Genomic DNA, 18909 nt, shown 5'->3' on the forward strand with positions numbered 1-18909 from the left:
ATCGTCTGGGTCCATTGACAAAACTAATTATTCGTAATTGAAAACGAAGTAGATCCTAAAAAGCTCTGTTCTTGTGCTTGTTTTGGATTTTGAGAACCGAGTGTGAGTCCAAAACTTATTCTCTGACTTAAAATTAACATGAATTGGAGTATGACATGTTTAAAAGTATGGGAAAAGTTTGAAGAAAACATTTGAATGAACGGTCATCCTAATGGAAATTTGGTAGGAGACTTTAGTATAGTGTAGTAAGAGGGACCCACGGAGCCTTAAATATCGCCCATGCAATGTGCCAAAATAGCAACTTTCCCTTGGTCAATTTACATGGCTGCCAAGTTCTCTGGCCTTTGCAAGCTCATAAAACTTAGGTTTAAAAAGGGAAATGATATATTGTCCCCCTTTTCTTCCCTGGGCCACCCTTTCTAGCACTCAAAGATAGTAGGTAGTCATAGATACACTAGGCCTAGGGGAGTGGCCCAGGGAAGAAAAGGGGGTGAGTATATCACTTCGATAGGGAATACCATACAATTATCCCAAAAGAGTACCTAATCCTAGGAAGAACTTATCCAAGGACTTCTATCCCTATCGAGAACAAACCCAATTGGTCCCACAATGGACCTATAAAACAATCACAATCAACGGTGGTTAAGATCACCTGATTAGGTTGATTTTGTGGGCCATTGGAAATCTGAGTTTGGGGCCACTGATGAACAATCCAGATTGACCATTTGGTTAGCCAGGAGACAATAGAACCGTCAGCTTACATGGCATACGAAATCCTTTCATTTTAAAATTCACGACCTATTTTTTGTAATTTTAGTATTTTACCATACACGTGAAACCGTTGAGATGTTACTGCCATTCGCTCAGCGATTCTTCTCGCTTTCCTCTTTGCTTGAGGGACATATGAATGGTGATCGAGACCCTTCATATTGAGAATCTCACACGGTTGCAAAGTTGAATGGTTCCGATTATCACATCCACATGCCACGTGTATAAAAGAAGAGAAGAACACGTTCGCGAATAATATTAGCTCTAAGTTCAAAAAGTACATGTTTTTCGTTTCAGCCTAGGATTATCTCTCATCGAGCCTCCTCTTAAATGCGCGTGGTGCGTACGTGTTGCTCTGGGCGTATTTTTAAGAAATTCTTCGCAATCATACATCGAAGGTGCGCACATGCGCACCGGGCGTATTTTAAGAAAATGGAGCTCCAATAGGTAGGTATATAATATAGCTGTGATTTTCCCTGTATAGAGATCGAAACTACCATAGACAGATCGTTACTTAGTTGGAAGATGAACGGAGATTGTACCAGAATACGACGCGTGTCCTTTTTGCCCTAAATTAGGGTTAGGGTTAGGGTTTCCTCTTTATTCTCCTTTACTTACATTTAAAAAACGGGCCAAGTAATTTCCGTTCGTAGAAGTAAAACCTTTTCGTTTTTTCTGTTTTCCAAATCTCAATCCAATCTCCATCAGCTCCCTTCAATTAGGGTTTCGTTAGGGTTTCGAGAGTAGCTAAATTTGGTTTTTTGTTTCATAGGTTTTTTTTGGAAGAATTCGTGATCACCTCCCTTTTATTTTTCTCATGGAAGATAGGTTAGGGTTTCGTTCGTGTTGGAATTCTTGTAGAAATCCCTGTCCTGTTAGTGCTAGGGTTTATTGATAGCTTAGGGCTTTTTTTGTGCTGGAATTCTTATAGAAATCCCTTCTCTTCTAGGGTTTATTGATAGGTTAGGGCTTCCTTCGTGCCGGAATTAGGATTTATTGATAGATTAGGGCTTCGTTCGTGCCGGAATTCTTAGAGAAATCCCTGCCTACTAGGGTTTATTGATATGTTAGGGCATAGTTTAGGGCCTTTTTCGTGCCTAAAAGACTTTCTTATTCAAATCCCTGTCCTACTAGGATTTATTGATAGGTTAGGGCTTTGTTCATGTCGGAATTCTTGTAGAAATCCCTGTTCTACTAGGGTTTATTGCTGAGATATCTCTTCTCTATTCTAGTCCTCAGCAAGTTTTCTCATTTGGAGATGATGAGTTGTGTGGGGCTAGATGGTGCTGAAGAGAGCTCCACCTCGCTGGAGCCGCCCGACCCCGACATTCTAGAAACTGATCCTGCTCGTCGCTACATTCGGGTATAATTTTGAAAATAATTGTTCCTATTTTTTTATTTATTTTTGGAATGGTAATTATTGTTCTTTCTTTGTTTTTGAAAATTTATTCTCTTTTTGAATTTCTCTTGGCTGGTTTTGAAACAGTATAAAGAAATATTGGGCAAAGGCGCCTTCAAAACAGTGTATCCTTTTCAACTTTGTTGGTTTACTGTTCTGTTTAATATCTGTATTTTTTAAATTTTGCAAAGCCTGATTTTTTTTTTAAAATCTGTGTTCCTTAATTTTATAATGATCATATAGTTACAAGGGATTTGATGAGGTTGATGGGATAGAAATAGCTTGGAACCAAATTCGTATAGATGACGTATTACAGTCTCCACAAGACTTGGAACGTTTATACTCAGAAGTGCATCTTCTGAAATTGTTGAAGCACGAAAACATAGTAAAATTCTATAATTCGTGGATTGACGATCACAACAAGACCATTAACATAATCACCGAGTTATTCACTTCGGGTAGCCTTAGACAGTAAGTTTGTTTTTCATCTTGATGTTTTGCTCTGAATCTATTCTGTTTATTTTTGGTGAGATTAGAGGTTTAGTTGGTTAATTGTAATAATGTATTTAGGTATCGTAAGAAGCACAAAAAGGTTGACATGAAAGCTGTCAAGGGATGGGCAAGGCAGATTTTGATGGGCTTGAGCTATCTTCACGGTCACAACCCGCCGATTATACATAGGGACCTGAAGTGCGATAACATATTTATCAATGGCAACCATGGCGAAGTTAAGATTGGAGATCTTGGGTTGGCAACAGTTATGAAACAGACTAATGCACGGAGCGTAATTGGTACTATTCTTCCCCATTTTAGATCATTGTTAACATGTTGTGCCCATATCCACTTATTAGGCCAGTGTATTTCTCTGAATGCACCATGATTATGGATTTGGGCTGATTTGTTCTGACCTACATTTTATTAGAAAGTACCCTTGTGTTTCTTCCTTTTCATATATTATCATTATCATTTGAAGAGGATTCTGAATGGTAAATAGTGGCACTCCTCTCTCTATTTGCACATCTTTAATTAGCTGTTAAAGGCTTCTACAATTCAAAAAAAAAAAATGACTTCTACAATTCCCAAAGAACTATCAATGGCCACTCGGAGAAACGTTTAATAAAGTGAGGAGTGTCATTATCAAAACAAGGGACTGCATATCTCAGTGTGTATATATATGCCTGTGTTGCTAGTACAGTTTGGTAGTTGTGAAGTCAGCTTTGATTGATTTACGTGAGTGGTCTTTGTAGGCACACCTGAGTTTATGGCGCCGGAGCTTTATGAGGAGGATTACAATGAGTTGGTTGATATATACTCTTTTGGAATGTGTATGCTAGAGATGGTGACCTTTGAATACCCTTACTGTGAATGTAAAAATTCCGCTCAGATATATAGGAAGGTTTCTTCTGTAAGTCATTCGGTAAACGATAACCCATTTCCCCTTAACTTATGGTGTACTACCTCAGTCAATAACTTGCTTTGTGGATGCTTATACAGGGAATAAAGCCTGCTTCCCTTGGTAAGGTAAAAGACCCGGAAGTGAAGTCTTTTATTGAGAAATGTCTAGTCCCAGCTTCTCAAAGATTGTCGGCAAAGGATCTTTTGAAGGACACTTTTCTGCAGTGGAATGGACTCGATGGGTTTTCATTGAATCAATCCCTTCCTTTACCTGATATTGTTATGCCCAAAATGGGTGCCTTTGGAGACCGTTGTGTTCTGTCAGAAGAGCCTAGAAGTGCAGAACAGATGCAACTCTCAATGCATATTGATGCTGCTGCCACTGACGTGCACCCTATTATCACCGTAATTGAGAATTCCAGTGATGGAGGGTCCCACTTACTGAGCTTAGAGGTGCAAAGATCAAACGATGACAACGAGTTCACATTAAAAGGGGAGAGAGTTGACGACAATTCTCTGTCTCTTATACTACGCATTGCAGATCGAAATGGTAATCAATATTCTCTACTTGCTTACTCTAAAATCCCATTAAGGGTGGAATTGTTGGCAGAACTGAGTTCATGTATTTACTTTTCTTTTTCCCCATAATTTGCAGGTCGTGTAAGGAACATTCACTTCCTGTTTTACCTCGCCAGCGATACAGCTCTTTCAGTTGCTAGTGAAATGGTCGAACAACTCGAGCTTGCTAATCAGGATGTATCTTTCATCGCCGAGTTAATTGATCTGCTGTTAATGAATTTGATAACTGCATGGGAACCCCATGTTCCTATTGATCACCTGGTTGTTGTGGATGGAACCCAAAATCCCGAAGGCCCACAAAAGGGCGATCAATTGCCTGAAAATGGAGAAAGCTCTGTTGGATCTTTCCACAACATTTTTGAAGCTGCTGACATATCAAGCCCTCCACCTTGTCTGGATTCTAGTTCTGTCGAAGGCTCCATTCAACCAAGTTCTGAAGCTTCTCTCTACGTGAAGCTTGATGAGATCATGTCTAAAGCTGATGTGGAATATCGCAATATGGCCACTCTGGATGATCAGGGTTCTGAGGTGTCATTTGTTTCTGCCGTCTCAACTGAGGAAAGCAGTAAGAAGTGTATGTGTTCAGAGTCAGGATATATGGATTATAATGAGTTTGAGATGAAAAGGGAACTTAGGGAAACTCTATCCAGAGTTGAAATTGGTCTATGCCTTGATCAGAAGGATATGGGTGTTATTAACATGGGCAGCAGTGGGCCGACCTTTTCTAGCTCTCCAAGCAATGGATCCTCTTTGATTTTGGCTAACGAAGACGGTGAAGACGAGTTGAGATTGGAATTGGAGCTTATTGAATTGCACTACCAGCAGGCAATCATGGAAATTTTCAAGAAGAGACAGCAAAGCATTGTGGAAGCAAAGAAAAGGTCGGCGCAGAAAAAGTTATCATAGGGTCACTAATCTGTTCACTTCAGTTATTCATGTTCTTGCTCTTCCTTCCAAATGTAGATATTATGTTCATGGAAGAGTCCATTAATTGTAATTTCACATTTCTTCTCATGTTGGTAAAGCCACGTTTCAAGATCTGATGGCCCGCTTTCTTTTCTTCTGCAAAATTTACATTGATAAATAGGATATGCTGCCAACCTTTCTTTAGGAACTGATGGTAATGTGTCCATTCTTTCATTTAATACTTTGCCGTGGAAGATCAGGTTCTCATTTTTCTTTTTTAAATATTTCTCGGGAGAGGCAGAAAATAATGAATACAATGCTTAAATTACAGTAAACTATCCTAAAATGGTGATCCAATGTGATTCTTAGCATGGACAGGAGTCCCCCTTTTCTTGTTTTCATCCCTGTCACCATGAAAGGTGAAGTTATTGAAAAATAGAACGGCAATCAATTTCAGCAGACCTGTCGTTCCTGAAATGAATAGGGCCATTTTGCATTCATGTTCAATCTCATTCTTATACACTGTATGCAATCAGTAACACAACCATCAGCTAGTTGAGTCCACATGTCAACGTATTGTCTTGACTTATTACAGTAGGCTTGTGAATTGGGAGATAGAATTACTCTCTGAGCTGAATGTGTAAGTTCTCACAGAAATTTTTTTAGCCTTTAAAAAAAAACAAATAAATAAAATAAAAAATTGTTGAACGCTTCTTATGTTTTCTTGTATTCTATTGTTTATCATTATCTTGTTTATTGCCTAATCTGTCTCACCTGCGTGTGTTTGAATATTGAACATTTTCATGCTGTCACCTGTGATGACGACAATGATTGTGAGAAAGAATTCTGGGAGTATGATCGTTGGGAAGGTATTTTGATGGACCCGAGCAACATTTCACGTGGCAGAGAATATCCGCCTAGAAGTTTTGTCTCCAACACCCTTATATCCAGGTAGTTCCCTTCAATCTCAATATTTGGTTTTCTTTGGACTCATATCTCTTTTTTCCCATTTTTAGTCTCGTGCTCTAATCTGTAACTTATTTGGAAGGATACACTATTCATTTTCATAAGGTTCTCTTTTTCACTTGACATGTTAATTCCATGAGTCATTAACATTCAAATCATTTGATTTTCATTAATCCTTTGTTTTTAATTATTTATTAGGTGGGTAATATAATACAATTGACATTCGCTGTTGTTGGTATTATTTGAAAGATGATTTCCCTGCGGGAATCATAATCATGGACAAATGTTCAAGTTACCACCTGTGTTCACGTATTTCAAATGTACATTCTGCGACAAATTATACTTTACATTCTTCTCTTTAGCATTGTAGATATGGCCTCCTTAAAATTATTTCAGCCCAAATATCATGGGAATAATTTTAGTTTCTATTTCTTGACAAGGGTTTGAGATGAATTTCTCTCCACGTTTCCTTAGCAGCGAGGTAGGACTGGGAATAGGTAAGGATTGACCTCTTTTGTCCCACCGCGGCATTGGCTCTTCGGCATAAAGTCACGGGTTTGCTCCCTGTTGACAAGTGTTCGAATCCCGCCCCCGACTTACCTGATACACGTGGTGAGTGGGTCATTGTGTGTATCAGTAGGGACTAGTCCTACTCCCGAAGGGCGTGGGGACATCCTACGTCATCAAAAAAAAAAAAAAAGATGGTAAAAAAGAAACAAAATGCAGCACTCCTCTCAACGAGGATAATGATAAAAAACCTGAAGGTCTTCTTTACTCTTTAACGTAATATATATCATCTCTGTTGACGTCAAAATTGGGTCGCTACCAAGTGTGCGTCAAGTAGTTCTTTCGAGGTGTTCTTCACTCTCAAACTTGAAAAATGTAATCCTCATTATCTAAGTCTATGATCTTAAGATCCGTATTACCGTAATACTATTCTTGAGGAGGTAAATCTTCAATCCGAGAAGCTTGCCAATAAGAGAGAATTTCCTTCGAGCTCTCGCCTTTACACGCAGAATTTAGGACGATGAGCCCATCAACACCTTGCGAAACGATATGTTTTCATCAAATGCAATGCGTTTCACCTTCCCGTCAACATTGTTGGCTGTTATCTCCATTAAATCGCCTAGGATTCTCTTCCCATCAATATTCTGCCTCACAGTATCTTGCTTAGATTTTCGACTCGCTCCATCATTCTCTCACAGGGTCATTGCTTTCTAGCGGACCAAGTCTAAACATATATAATCCATGGAAGACATCACCCAGAAAGTCAATGTAGATGCAAGTTATTTTAATAGCAGCACCAATGCACAAATGTTGAAGTGACATATGACTCTAGAGTGAGATCTTTGGCTGCTCACACAAAAGTTAGAGGGATGAGAAGAGGAAGAAGTGAGAAGAGAGAGGGGCAATATTAAATGATCTCAACTAGAAAGATTTGCTGATGATGAAATTCTTAAACTATTAATTTTGATGATCTAGGGTTTGTGTATGTTGTGAAAGAGAAATGAGTTGTTAGTATTTTCATAAAGCTGATATTTATTAGATTTGTTTTGGCATTCCCCATGATGAGAATGATGCAGTAGAAAGTAGAAATAGGACACTGCTTGACATGGTTCCAAGCATGATGAGCAATTCAAGCCTTCATAGGTCCTTTTGGGGTTAAGCTATTAAGATGACAATTTATATTCTAAACCAAGTTCCATTTAAATTTCTCCCCAAGATACCTTTCAAATTATGAACAGGGAGATGGCTTAAGTTGCACTTGCATGTTTGGGGTTCTACTGCAAGACAACGTTTTCGGGTTTGGTATGCATTTCGGTCGTAATATGAAGGTTTTGGATGGAAAATTTGGTAGAAATCTTATAAAATCAGAGAAACATATCTAAATGAGGGACATTTATGATAAATCTTCAGGAAGTGCTAGACAGCTCAAATAGTATGCATAGGCATAGTTAGGGGTGTTCATTATTCGGTTAAAACCGAATAACCGAACCGAACCGAATTGGTTCGGTCGGTTCGGTTCGGTTTTTTTCCATTTCGGTTCGGTTTCGGTTTTTATTTTTGGCAATTCGGTTATTCGGTTTCGGTTATCTCCAAAAAAATTCGGTTAACCGAAATAACCGAATTAATGATAAAAACCATTATTTTTTCAAAAAAAGATGTGATATGGGCACTCCAAAGGATGATCAAAACCGTCCATTTGATTGATCATGACTTAATTAGGCTATGCTCAAAAAATCATTTCGATTGGATCATCCTAGCCCTCCGATCGAAACAAAGATTTTGCTTTTTTCCCTCTTTTTCTCCCACTATTCGGTTATTCGGTTTATTCGGTTATAACCGAATAACCGAATTTTTAATCGGTTCGGTTTTTAAAAATTTTGGTTCGGTTTCGGTTACCAAAATTTGATAACCGAAATTATTTCGGTTATCAAATTTCGGTTATTTCGGTTCGGTTATAACCGAATAACCACCCCTATGCATAGTGACATGCACTGTTGTGCATATTTGACATTTCGTGCATACAAAATTTCACATGTAAATCATATTAATATTCAGCGATTTGCTAGGGTCCATCGCAGAAGGCATTTCACAGCTCGTCTATCACATTTCAGACCAGCCACCTCGTGAATGAAGACAACAGCTTTTGTCTCCATTCACTAGGTAGTTGGTTTGACATGCGACAGATCAGCTGTGATTCCTGTGAAATGCCTTTTGCGATGGACGACTATGGAATTCCCTAATATTTATACATATATGTTGCTATGCATGGGTGCAAGATAAAGCGGGTCACCCACCATATGCTTGGACTTGGGTGGAGATAAAGCCTTCCTCCTTTCCTTAGTCCCTTAATTTCCAGCTGTTATATTTTCCCTTAAAACCCTATGAAGGTACGAATAAGATTATCCGTCAAATCTATGTAATTTTTTAATAAAACTCCTCAAATGGAGACATAAAATAGCAAATTAATGGTGGGGCCCATTGTTTAGATGGGGTCACCTACACGAACCATCTATGACAATTTTCTCTTAATTATTGGTGCACCTTATTCAAACATACTTTTCTTTCTCATATAGTGTTGAAAATGCATTGCAAAGAATAATTTAAAAAAAAAAAACAAATATTTGTGCGATGAATGAAAAACCACATCAAAACTTCTCATTCGTGAAACTTAATTTTTATGGAAATAATAAACAAATGTAACAATAATAATAATAATAATAATAATAATAATAAGAGTTTTTATATGGTGCCCGACCGTCAAAATCAGACGGTCTTGGTGGCAAACCACCTGCCGTCTGATTTTGATCTGGTCTAGGTCGGGCATCATAGTTATTTACAGATAATCAAAATATTTATGCCTTCAAACACTTGTTTGTTGTAATTCGAATTTTAAAGGTTGTGCATGAGAGATTGTCATTCAAAATTGGAGTTTGGTTGTCCAAAGATAGATCTCAGTGGTTCAAGAGATTTCTTAAAATCTTGGGTAACCAGAGTCAGTGGGCATTACTCCTAGATGGCCTATTATTCTACTCATGTTGGGTCTTACCCACATATTCATATCTGGATGACATGTATGGGCAATGCACACAGTAGTGTAATTGTCACTAAGAAAATACTCTCTGCTTTTGTCTCACTATTTAGTGGTGTTATTTATCTTAGTTGCACTCATGCCCATATTATTTGCTAACTTATTTCTAGCAGGCGCTATGAAAATTAGAAAATTCTTGAAATCCAAATAGGGCCGCATAATGTTCAGTTACTTCCCTTAGCATTTAAATACAAAGGTCCCCATCCGCATAATGTTCAGACTAATTCTTGAGATTTGGCTTGGAGGTACGTCTCTTTTTATTTAGAAAGGATAAACTACAAAAAAACAATTAGGCCATGTTTGGATTGCATGGTTTTGGAGAGGAAAAACTTTTAAAAAATTCCCTAATTTTTTACCCAAAAGAAGATGACTTCAATTAAAGTTAACATCCCTTTAAATGAACCATAATCATATCATTTCCCTCTATATTGTAGAAAGATAAAATTTTCCATCTTGCCATCCAAACAGGAGAGCTATAATCACATTATCATCGCATTGTTACAGCCATGATGGTGGGCCAGGGTGCACTAATATAATGGTGGGATCTACCTAATTAAATTGCCAAAACGAATATTCAAAAGAAAAAGAGAAACCTCAGTGCGCAAGGAACAATGCCCACCTCTGTTTCCAGTCCCAAAACTTTCATTACTTTGGAGGCTTCCCTTTCAGCCTCTAGCTTCCAAACTTGATTAAATTACAATAAGCTAAACAGACGTATACAAATGCAGTCAAAAGAAGAACCTTAAAAAAAGCTTAGCTTAGGATCCGTAGAGTCTTTCAATGCGTTCCACTTTCTACTATTAAATTACCCAAAAGAAAAAGGAAGGGTTCCCTTTCAGAAATTGCGGGACTCTGTCTCTTTCTATGACTGGAACAACTCTCGATCAGTCCTTCTTCTTTCTTAATTCCACATAAGAAATCAGAAACAGTATTCATGGGAAAAAGTACATATGGGTAAAAAAATTTGTGGTAAAATTAAAGCTAGAAGTTAAAATGCAAGGTATTTAATAGCTACAAAGTAACCTAGATCTATAGGGAATATAATAATAGCTATACAGAATTTTACCAGTACAAAATGCTTATGGAGATGATATTTTCACCCCATGCAGTACGCATGCTCCCCATTTTATAATGTGATTTGATGTCAAAAAGCGTTAAAGTTGCCCGCTGTTCACGTCAAATCTTGTTGTGGCGGGGGCGCAGGTGGGGCGGGGGTGAAAATATCATCGCCCAATATTTAATAGAGGTTAAAGAATTTTGCTTACAAGTTGTTTAATAGTTAGTTTCACACATGTTTGCTCATTATATAGAGATTTTATAGGGTGTATGGCCTTACAACAGTAAGGCCTTTGTACCGCCCTTGATATTTGATCCAACAGCAGCTCACTTTTTGAGCTTTTTGAAAAGCTGCAGTTGGATCCAATGTCAATGGTGGTACTTCCACCGTACAGAGGCCTTATTGTTGTAATTACACCATATAATTTCTCCATTATTATATAAGGGTTTTGCTAACCAGTGCCCTTAGGGCACTCATTAAGGTGCATTGGGGAAGGAATTTTCCAATCATTTTTCACATAGTTTGAGAATTTTACAAATGTTGAGTCTTTTTCCACATTAAGTTTAGAAGCTATTTAATTGTTAAAATAAACTTCACATTTATCTTCACATTTATAAGGTTTTAAATAACCTTGGGTCACAAAGTTTTTCCATTAAATATAGTTTATAGGTAATGTAAAAAAGAGGGAAAAAGCACCTTTGAATACCTTATTCTTCTATCCAAGGTTTTAAATTTTGGTTTCGGAGGTAATTTCGGTCCTCACCGAAACCAAAATTTCAGCCGAAATTTAGGCCAAAATTCAGTAAAGTCGCTCGAAATGTCGTTCTTTTGGGCTGAAATTTCGGCTGAGATTTTGTAAAGGAATAAAAATTAATATTTTATCAAAAGTTTTGCCTAACTTTTTGAAATTTTGGCAATTTCGGTTTCTGTCCTCACCGAAATCCGAAATTTCGGCCTAAATCTAAACCGGTGTTTCTATCTATGCACTGTTTAAAGTCAATAATTGACTCGGCTGTGTTTACCTTGACCAAGTTCTATTTAGAGATCAAATTTTACGATAATAATAAAAATATTGACCCAGTCAATCATTGACTCGCCCGAGTCGACTTTATTTACTTAACCGAGTCCTCGTCAAAGTGTTGAAACACTAATTTCAAGACATTGAGTTGTCATTCATTGTCCTAGCTATTCATAGATCCTTTCTTTAGAATTGGATAAGGACTTGATCTGGATCGCCCACATGAAGACAACATAATCCGAACCCTTCATCTAGTAATTGATTTGCCATCTTGATCATTCTAGTGAACATTCCTAGCCATTTCTTATCAAAGAAATTGAATGTGGATCGTTGGTTAATTTCTCTTTTTAAGTTGTAAATTTGTGTAACCCACTCGGGGGACGGTTGGAATGATCCGAATGGGAATTTGAATATGACGTTCGATAATGGGCCCACCAAATGAAGGGTGGGATTCTCTTGAACGTCATGTGGGATAGGCTTGGATCATGGTTCTCACCCACTTATCAAAGTAGAGCTTTCGTATCATTTCCCATCTATTAAATATCTACTTTTGGTTTGGGTGTTCCTTTTCGCATCGATTCCTTTGCCTTTTTGGTCCAAAATTGATATATATATAGAGAGAGAGAGGAGGTGTAGGGTTTGTTTGACTTACTGATATTGGCACTACCATATTTGATGATTGCACTAACTCATCTTGTCTTTTATTATTTAAACAGATGTGTAAGGTTATATTACATTTATCCAACAACAAAAAAAAGGTTATGAGAAAAGTACGGAATGAGGGTCGATGTTTAGTGAAAATACGAATTCCGGGCACCTATTAAAACAAGAACAAAAAACGGGCTAATCTTCAAAATGGGGTTGGAAAAAGATCCTGATACCCTTCTGACATCAACAGAAACGTCATTCAGCCTCCTTTTTCATTACTGGCGTGTTTCACGAGGTTCTTTTGGTTCGTTTGGTATTTGAACCGACAGAAGTCACAGAACCTTGGGTTCGTTTCTATCTTGGCCGTCAGAAATACATAGAGACGGATGGATGCTTGACACGTGTTGAAAAACTTTTTGGAATGCTAGTGGCTCTATACATAGTCGTTTTGGTTTGGATTGAAATATTTCTGTGAACCCAGAATCCTTGGGTTCCTTTAAATCTTGGTCGTCGCCAATATAAATAGACGGTCGGATCCGCAACACGTGGACATCAATATGAAACGATGTCGTCTTCTAATAATACCCCTCTCTGTACCCATTATTTCCACCGGCGTACCCATTATTCCTATTCTCCTCTCTCTAACTATTATTTCCATCGGCGTACCATTATTTCCGCCGGCGTACCCGCCGGTGGATCCATTATTCCCCCACTTTGTAACCATTATTTCCATCGGGTGTACTATTCCTATTCCCCTCTTTGTAACAATTATTTCCATTGGCATACCCATTATTTCCGCCGATGGGTACTCATTATTCCCCTCTCTGTGACCATTATTTCCATCGCCGTATTATTCATATTCCCTTCTCTGTAGCCATTATTTCCATCGGCGTACTTATTATTTTTGCCTGCGTACCCATTATTTCCCTATCTGTAACCATTATTTCCATCGGTGTACACATTATTTCCGCCGGCGTATTCATTATTTCCCTCTCTGTAACAATTATTTCCACCGGCGTACCTATTATTTCCTTCTCTGTAACCATTATTTTCGCCGGCGTACACATTATTTCCCTCTTTGTAACCATTATTTCCATCGGCGTACCTATTATTTTCTGCCGGCGTACCCATTATTTCTATCTTGGCCGTTGGAAATACCTAGAGACGGATGGATGCTTGACACGTGTTGAAAAGATAATGTCTGCCGTTCTAAGCCAAAAGATAAGTGAGAAAAGATAACGTCAGTGTTCCAAATAGTACAATAATGTCTGCCGTTCTAAGCCAAAAGATAAGTGAGAAAAGATCCGTCTCTAGTTATTTCCAACAGCCAAGATAGAAGCGAACCTAAGGTTCTCTCGGTTCAAATACACATTTAAATGAACCAAAAGAGGCTTCGTGAATCGGGCCAATTTAAGAGGCAGTAATGAAAAAGAAGGACTCTGTCGATGTCAGAAGGGTATCAGGGTCATTTGACCACCTGAGCCCTTATTTTGTTCTTGCTTTAAAATGTGCCCGCAATCTGTATTTTCACTAAACATCGGCTCTCATTCCGTACTTTTCTCAAAGGTTAATACAGTTCCTGAAAACCAAGGCTATTAAAGATGAAAAGACAAGCTAAGTTCGTGCAATTATCAAGAAATAGTAGTGCAAACAGAAGTAGCCTTTATTTGTTAAAAAATCAAAATTAATGAGATATATCTGATTGATTTACGGAGGAGACAACACACGACGAAGAAAAGAAAAATTCTAAAAGGGGACCGACCTGCGCACAACCATAGTTTGATAACCCAACTTACGCATCCAAAAAAAAAAAAAAAAAAACCATAGTTTGATAACGGCACTACTCTTCATTTTACACTTTTAACCTGTTGTTAAAGGCTATTACAATTCTTTAAAAAGGCTCTCAAAAGATTAAAAAAAAAGGTGTAAAATTAATTAGTCCCATTATCAAAATATAGTAGTGCGGATATAACTCTCGTAAAAATTCCCAATTTTTGGGTGCCCGATGTTGTCATCATCGATTGAGATAGAGAGAGAGAGAGAGAGAGAGAGAGAGTCAAAAAGGCATGATGTGTGTGGTCTTAGTATCGTAGCTGGAAAGGCATCTGTTCGAATTAAGACTCGCATTCGAATTAAGCCTGAACATTTTCAGAAGATCGCCGGACATTCGCCGGACCTCCGGCGAGCAATTGCTCTGCATCAATAACAAAATCTTAGCCAAGCCATTATTTCCGGCAACAGCATCAATCGCTCTCTGATCTCTAAACAAATGACAAACACTCCAAACCACCACCACCGCATGCTCCGTAGCCGAATTCGAAACCTTTAAAATCGTCTGCAACATCGCAGGAATACACACCGGATCTTCACAGATCTCCGATCGCCCTTCCGTACACGTCGATATCCTCTCCAAAAGCTTCATCACCTTCTCCGTAATTGAAATACTCTGATCCTGTTCAGAGATCAGCTTCGCAAGAACATGAACCGATCCTAGCCGTACGATCTGCAATCTGATCCGTTTGGATGATGATACCGCGATCAGGCAAGATAATCCTGCATCGATCGCTCTCTTATCCGTCTCAAATCTAATAATCTTAATCAATTGGAATAAAATATTTTCTTCTCTTTCTCCGATCATCGCGAGTTTTGATTTGGACCCTGAAACTCCAGCAATCGCTTCCAAAACTCTAGCGGAATCGATTCTGGAATCGAGTTTTCCTTTCTGTAATAACAAAAGCAAAGAAGAAAACAGATCTGGAGCCGGATATAAAATCGCCTCTTCCTCTACTTTATAATTCGTCATCGAAATACACAAAATCCTAACGGCTTCTTCTAATCTCTCTAATTTTTCACAATTTGCAGCGAGAAAATCCGCAAGAACGGGAATACAACCGGCATTGATGAGGAAATCCTTATTCTTATCAGAATCTTTCAAGAAATCAGAGATCTTAGATAGAGAAGCGATAGGGTTTGGATCTTGCAGGAGGTTTTTGACTAGTTTTTTGGTGTTTTCTTGAGATAATAACAGAGGAGAATTAGAAGATTGAGATGGAGATGGAGATGGAGATGAAGATGGAGATGAAGATGAAGATGAAGATTCAGACCAGATCTGAATGAGACGTTTAAGCGTGTGATTTGGAACGAGATCTTTGGATTGTAAGATCTGCATGGTGGCGGGACACGTGTTATTGCCGTTATCGAACCAGGTCTGGATACTGATTCGATCGTAAGTCACTCCGGTGGAGAGACTTACAGGAGAATCCATCACGTCTAGAGAGATCGGGCATTTGAAAAAGCTTGGAATTGTTAATGAAAGATCTTTTCTCACCATATCTTCTACAAATTTTCCTTCTGTAGGAAGAAGAAGAAGAAGAAGAAGAAGATATAGGAAAAGGTAAGAAGGAAAACGTCGTTTTGTAGAGAAAGGAGGGTGACGTCATTCTTTTTCTGCTGTTTTTTTGCTTTTCTACCTTCTTTTTTCTTTATTGGAGTCTATGGTCAAAATGGAGGGTCGGGTGTTCCCTTCTTATTATTATATGCTTTCATATAAGTTCAAGTGCATTAATAAATAAATTGAGGTTGGCATGAGCACCCCCAAAATATTAACATGGTGGAAATTGTCAAATGAAAGGAGATCTTGGTTGTAATGTGCACCTTCTTTGTTATTTAAAACCTTTGAAATTAGACACATTTTATATTAGATAGTTTTATTTAAAACCTTTTATAGATATTAGTTTCTCTTAATTAAATTTAAGAGAATGTATATATTGTTTATAATGGGATTTAAATACAAGCAAATAAAATAAAGAAAGGTGACTTTAGAATCTAATCGGATTCGTAGATATAGTGGGCGATGATGAGACCAACCCATTGCAATTGGTCCCGTCTAGTTTCAAGGCCTACCAAGAAAGAGCTAAGCCGTTGATTTTTTGTACTGATGGGGAATCTCTGCGGCATTGGGACTACCCCTACACTGACGGGAGTGGTCAAACTTTAAGTACATTTGTGGCTTTAATAATTAGTGGTGGCATTTTACATAAGCTATAAGAGAGTATTAATTACCAGATAGGTGTTAGTCCACATACCTTACCTCTATAGTCTAGCCACATGGCACTTGAAAAAAATATCCGACCCATGCCCTTGTCCTCCCTACATCGAATTCTTCACCTATTTGTCTAGCAAGAAAAAAAAAACTAGCGACCACCTAACTAGTCTAGCCACATGGTCATATGTATGTATTTTGAACAAGAGAGTATCATATGAAATCCCATTAGAGGTATTCTCTTATGGTTTATATCACTGTATCTTTGCATTAAATATTAGAAATAAGAGAGTATAAATTATTAAAATTACAACAATGTTGGCCCGTGGTCTAGGCAATAAGACATAAAAGATTATAGGCTCACCGAGCATTAACTAGTAGAGCCCCAACTTGATGTCCTAAAAGAACTGCGCCTTGTGGGATGATCTTGGCCCTTTTTTATCAAGTCAAGTTCACAAAAAACATCTTGACCCATGGATTTTTATGGTCATTCTATCTTACGCATTGAATGTCCATTTAGCATAGGGCAGAACCATGTGTTGTCTCGTGATGTTTTACAGGATCAACAGTCTCTACTGCGCATACATGTACCCGGGACTCAAAAATTGTATTGTTACTGTTTATCCTCACATTGATTTTCATCCTAGTCGTCATAATACTAAATAGTAAAGCAAAATGCTAAAAACATGGTGAGACTTTCCTAACATAAATTCTTTAGGCTACCTGTGCCATGTGGATGTTATCCGAGCCGTTGATCTAACCAGTGAAGTGATCACAAGTATTGCCAAATGCCATTGAAAGCACCTTGATCTGACGATCCTAGACCGTTGATCAACCAATCATCGTTCGAGGTTCCACTAAGCCGTTGATTTTTGTTATCTTTTATCTTATGCACGGAATGCCCATTCGCATTGGGACCAAGACCATGTGATATTTTCCTAATGATATTCTACAAGATCAACTGTCTAGATTGCACATATACATGTCTTGTTTTAGGACCCAAAAATTAACCCAGCCCTCAAACGCCCATTCTCCGGAGTTCTTTGCCAGAGCTGGGGTAAAACTGTGTTACTTTGGCAATTTTTTATTGTATTTGCTCTTGAGCTTCACTTCTTTTTCATCTTTGTATTTTTAATTTTTCCTTTGTAGCTGTTGACCTCCTCGGTCTTGGCTATTTCCTCCTCTTATTAATATAATCTCCGCCACTTCAAAAACAAAAGAAGATAATGAAAGACCCTCTCACTAGTGGCGAAACTTGGATCGGACCCCTCCCGAACCTGACGAATTCAACCTGTTTTCAGCTCAAGTTGGCTTGGCATTTCTTCGGGGTGAGAGGTGAGATAGGTTAGGGTTGGGAAAAGCTAACCCGATTTACAGGTTGGGTTAGGGTTGAGGCCTTGGGCAACCCAACTCGAGAAAGACTTCTGTCCTCGAATGTTATCATGATTTTAGAAATCTGAGTGCTCGTTTTTTTTTCTTTATTAATTTTTTGTCTTTGCCTTAGGCTAACCCAAACCCAACCAGACTCAGCCCAACCAGATTTGGAAAAAACAGGTAGAAAGGTCGGGTCAGGGTTAGGGTTAGGGTTAGGGTTTAGAGATTTAAAGGAGGTTTGGGTTAGGGTTGACCATCTCGACCCAAGGCTCGGGTTGGGTCGGGTTATGGTTGAAGGAATGCTATCTTTGGTTGGGCTAGGGTTAGCCTCAAGCCCTCAACTCGACCCAACCCGGTCCGAGTTGCACCTCTACCCTCACCCTCTAAAAAAATATCTAAAATCTCAACATGTTTCCTAAATTTGGACGAGATGAGGTAGATAAGTTATGGAGCTAATTTTTCATGTTAGGGAGCTTCCTAACAAGAGCTCCCTATTATGCCACCTATGTAGCAGTAGGGGTGCAACTCGGGTCGGGTTCCCAACCCGACCCAGCCCGACCTGATTTCCAATTTGGGTCGGGTTGGGTCAGGTTGACCCGAAAAAAATCACACCCTAGCTATCAGATTTGATATGGCAGTTGAATAGTAAAGTCTAAAATGGTAAAAACATAGAGGAAATGATTTCTGCCCTTCATTTTCTGTCGTATAGTATTTAAAGAGTTGTCAGAGGAATATTACAGTTCTCAAAAAGCTCTTAAAGCCTTTTAAATACTACATGACAAATATGTGGAGCGCATGTTTATCAAACCATTGGAGCGTTGAAATCATTTCCCAAACATAAATATGGCAGTTGACCCCAAAAGTCTAAAACTCTAAAAAGTAAAGTCTAAAAGGGTAAAAACATAAATATTAATAAAAGTTGAAAAAAAAAAACTTAACAAAAAATAGTCGGATTACAATTCAGGTCGGGTTGCCCGATACCCCAACCCGACTTGCAATTTGGGCTATAAAATCCCAACCCGACCCGGAACCCAACCCAACCCGGCAAAAAAATATGTTGAACCTGTCGGGTTCGGGTTGAGCCCGACCCAAGTTGCACGCCTATATGGCGCAGTACATTAATTACCATTTTTATGACAGTAATACTCTAATTTCCTTGTAA

The 18909-nt window shown here is 38.4% G+C and overlaps 2 protein-coding genes across 3 annotated transcripts; one reads left to right on the top strand and one right to left on the bottom strand.

Moving 5' to 3' along the window:
* Positions 1-1181: 1181 nt before the first annotated feature.
* On the top strand, positions 1182-5179 carry LOC143881896 (putative serine/threonine-protein kinase WNK7). 2 transcript variants are annotated; one of them, XM_077385232.1, is made up of 7 exons: positions 1182-2131; positions 2255-2292; positions 2411-2638; positions 2738-2958; positions 3415-3572; positions 3662-4112; positions 4218-5179. In XM_077385232.1, the coding sequence occupies exons 1-7, from the start codon at positions 2027-2029 to the stop codon at positions 5045-5047; spliced, it is 2031 nt and encodes a 676-aa protein (XP_077241347.1). In that variant the 5' UTR covers positions 1182-2026; the 3' UTR covers positions 5048-5179. The 2 variants fall into 2 exon arrangements, with proteins under 2 accessions (XP_077241347.1, XP_077241348.1); XM_077385233.1 differs by lacking the exons at positions 2255-2292; positions 2411-2638 and having other exon boundaries at positions 1184-2131.
* An 8954-nt stretch (positions 5180-14133) lies between these two features.
* Positions 14134-15794, bottom strand: LOC143880969 (U-box domain-containing protein 28-like). Its single transcript, XM_077383944.1, has one exon. The coding sequence runs from the start codon at positions 15660-15662 to the stop codon at positions 14388-14390; it is 1275 nt and encodes a 424-aa protein (XP_077240059.1). The 5' UTR covers positions 15663-15794; the 3' UTR covers positions 14134-14387.
* Between the last annotated feature and the right edge of the window lie 3115 nt (positions 15795-18909).

The sequence above is a fragment of the Tasmannia lanceolata genome, unplaced genomic scaffold (genome assembly GCF_043159265.1).
Source record: "Tasmannia lanceolata isolate RefF3 unplaced genomic scaffold, GAP_Taslan_0.1 ptg000007l, whole genome shotgun sequence".
Taxonomy (NCBI): Eukaryota; Viridiplantae; Streptophyta; class Magnoliopsida; order Canellales; family Winteraceae; genus Tasmannia; species Tasmannia lanceolata.

Excerpts from the sequence above, each read along its gene's own strand:
- LOC143881896 (XM_077385232.1), top strand. The coding sequence starts at position 2,027 with ATGATGAGTTGTGTGGGGCTAGATGGTGCTGAAGAGAGCTCCACCTCG. Across the intron at positions 3,573-3,661 it reads TATATAGGAAGGTTTCTTCT|GGAATAAAGCCTGCTTCCCT; the intron begins GTAAGTCATTCG and ends ATGCTTATACAG. Across the intron at positions 4,113-4,217 it reads ACGCATTGCAGATCGAAATG|GTCGTGTAAGGAACATTCAC; the intron begins GTAATCAATATT and ends CATAATTTGCAG.
- LOC143880969 (XM_077383944.1), bottom strand. The coding sequence starts at position 15,662 with ATGGTGAGAAAAGATCTTTCATTAACAATTCCAAGCTTTTTCAAATGC.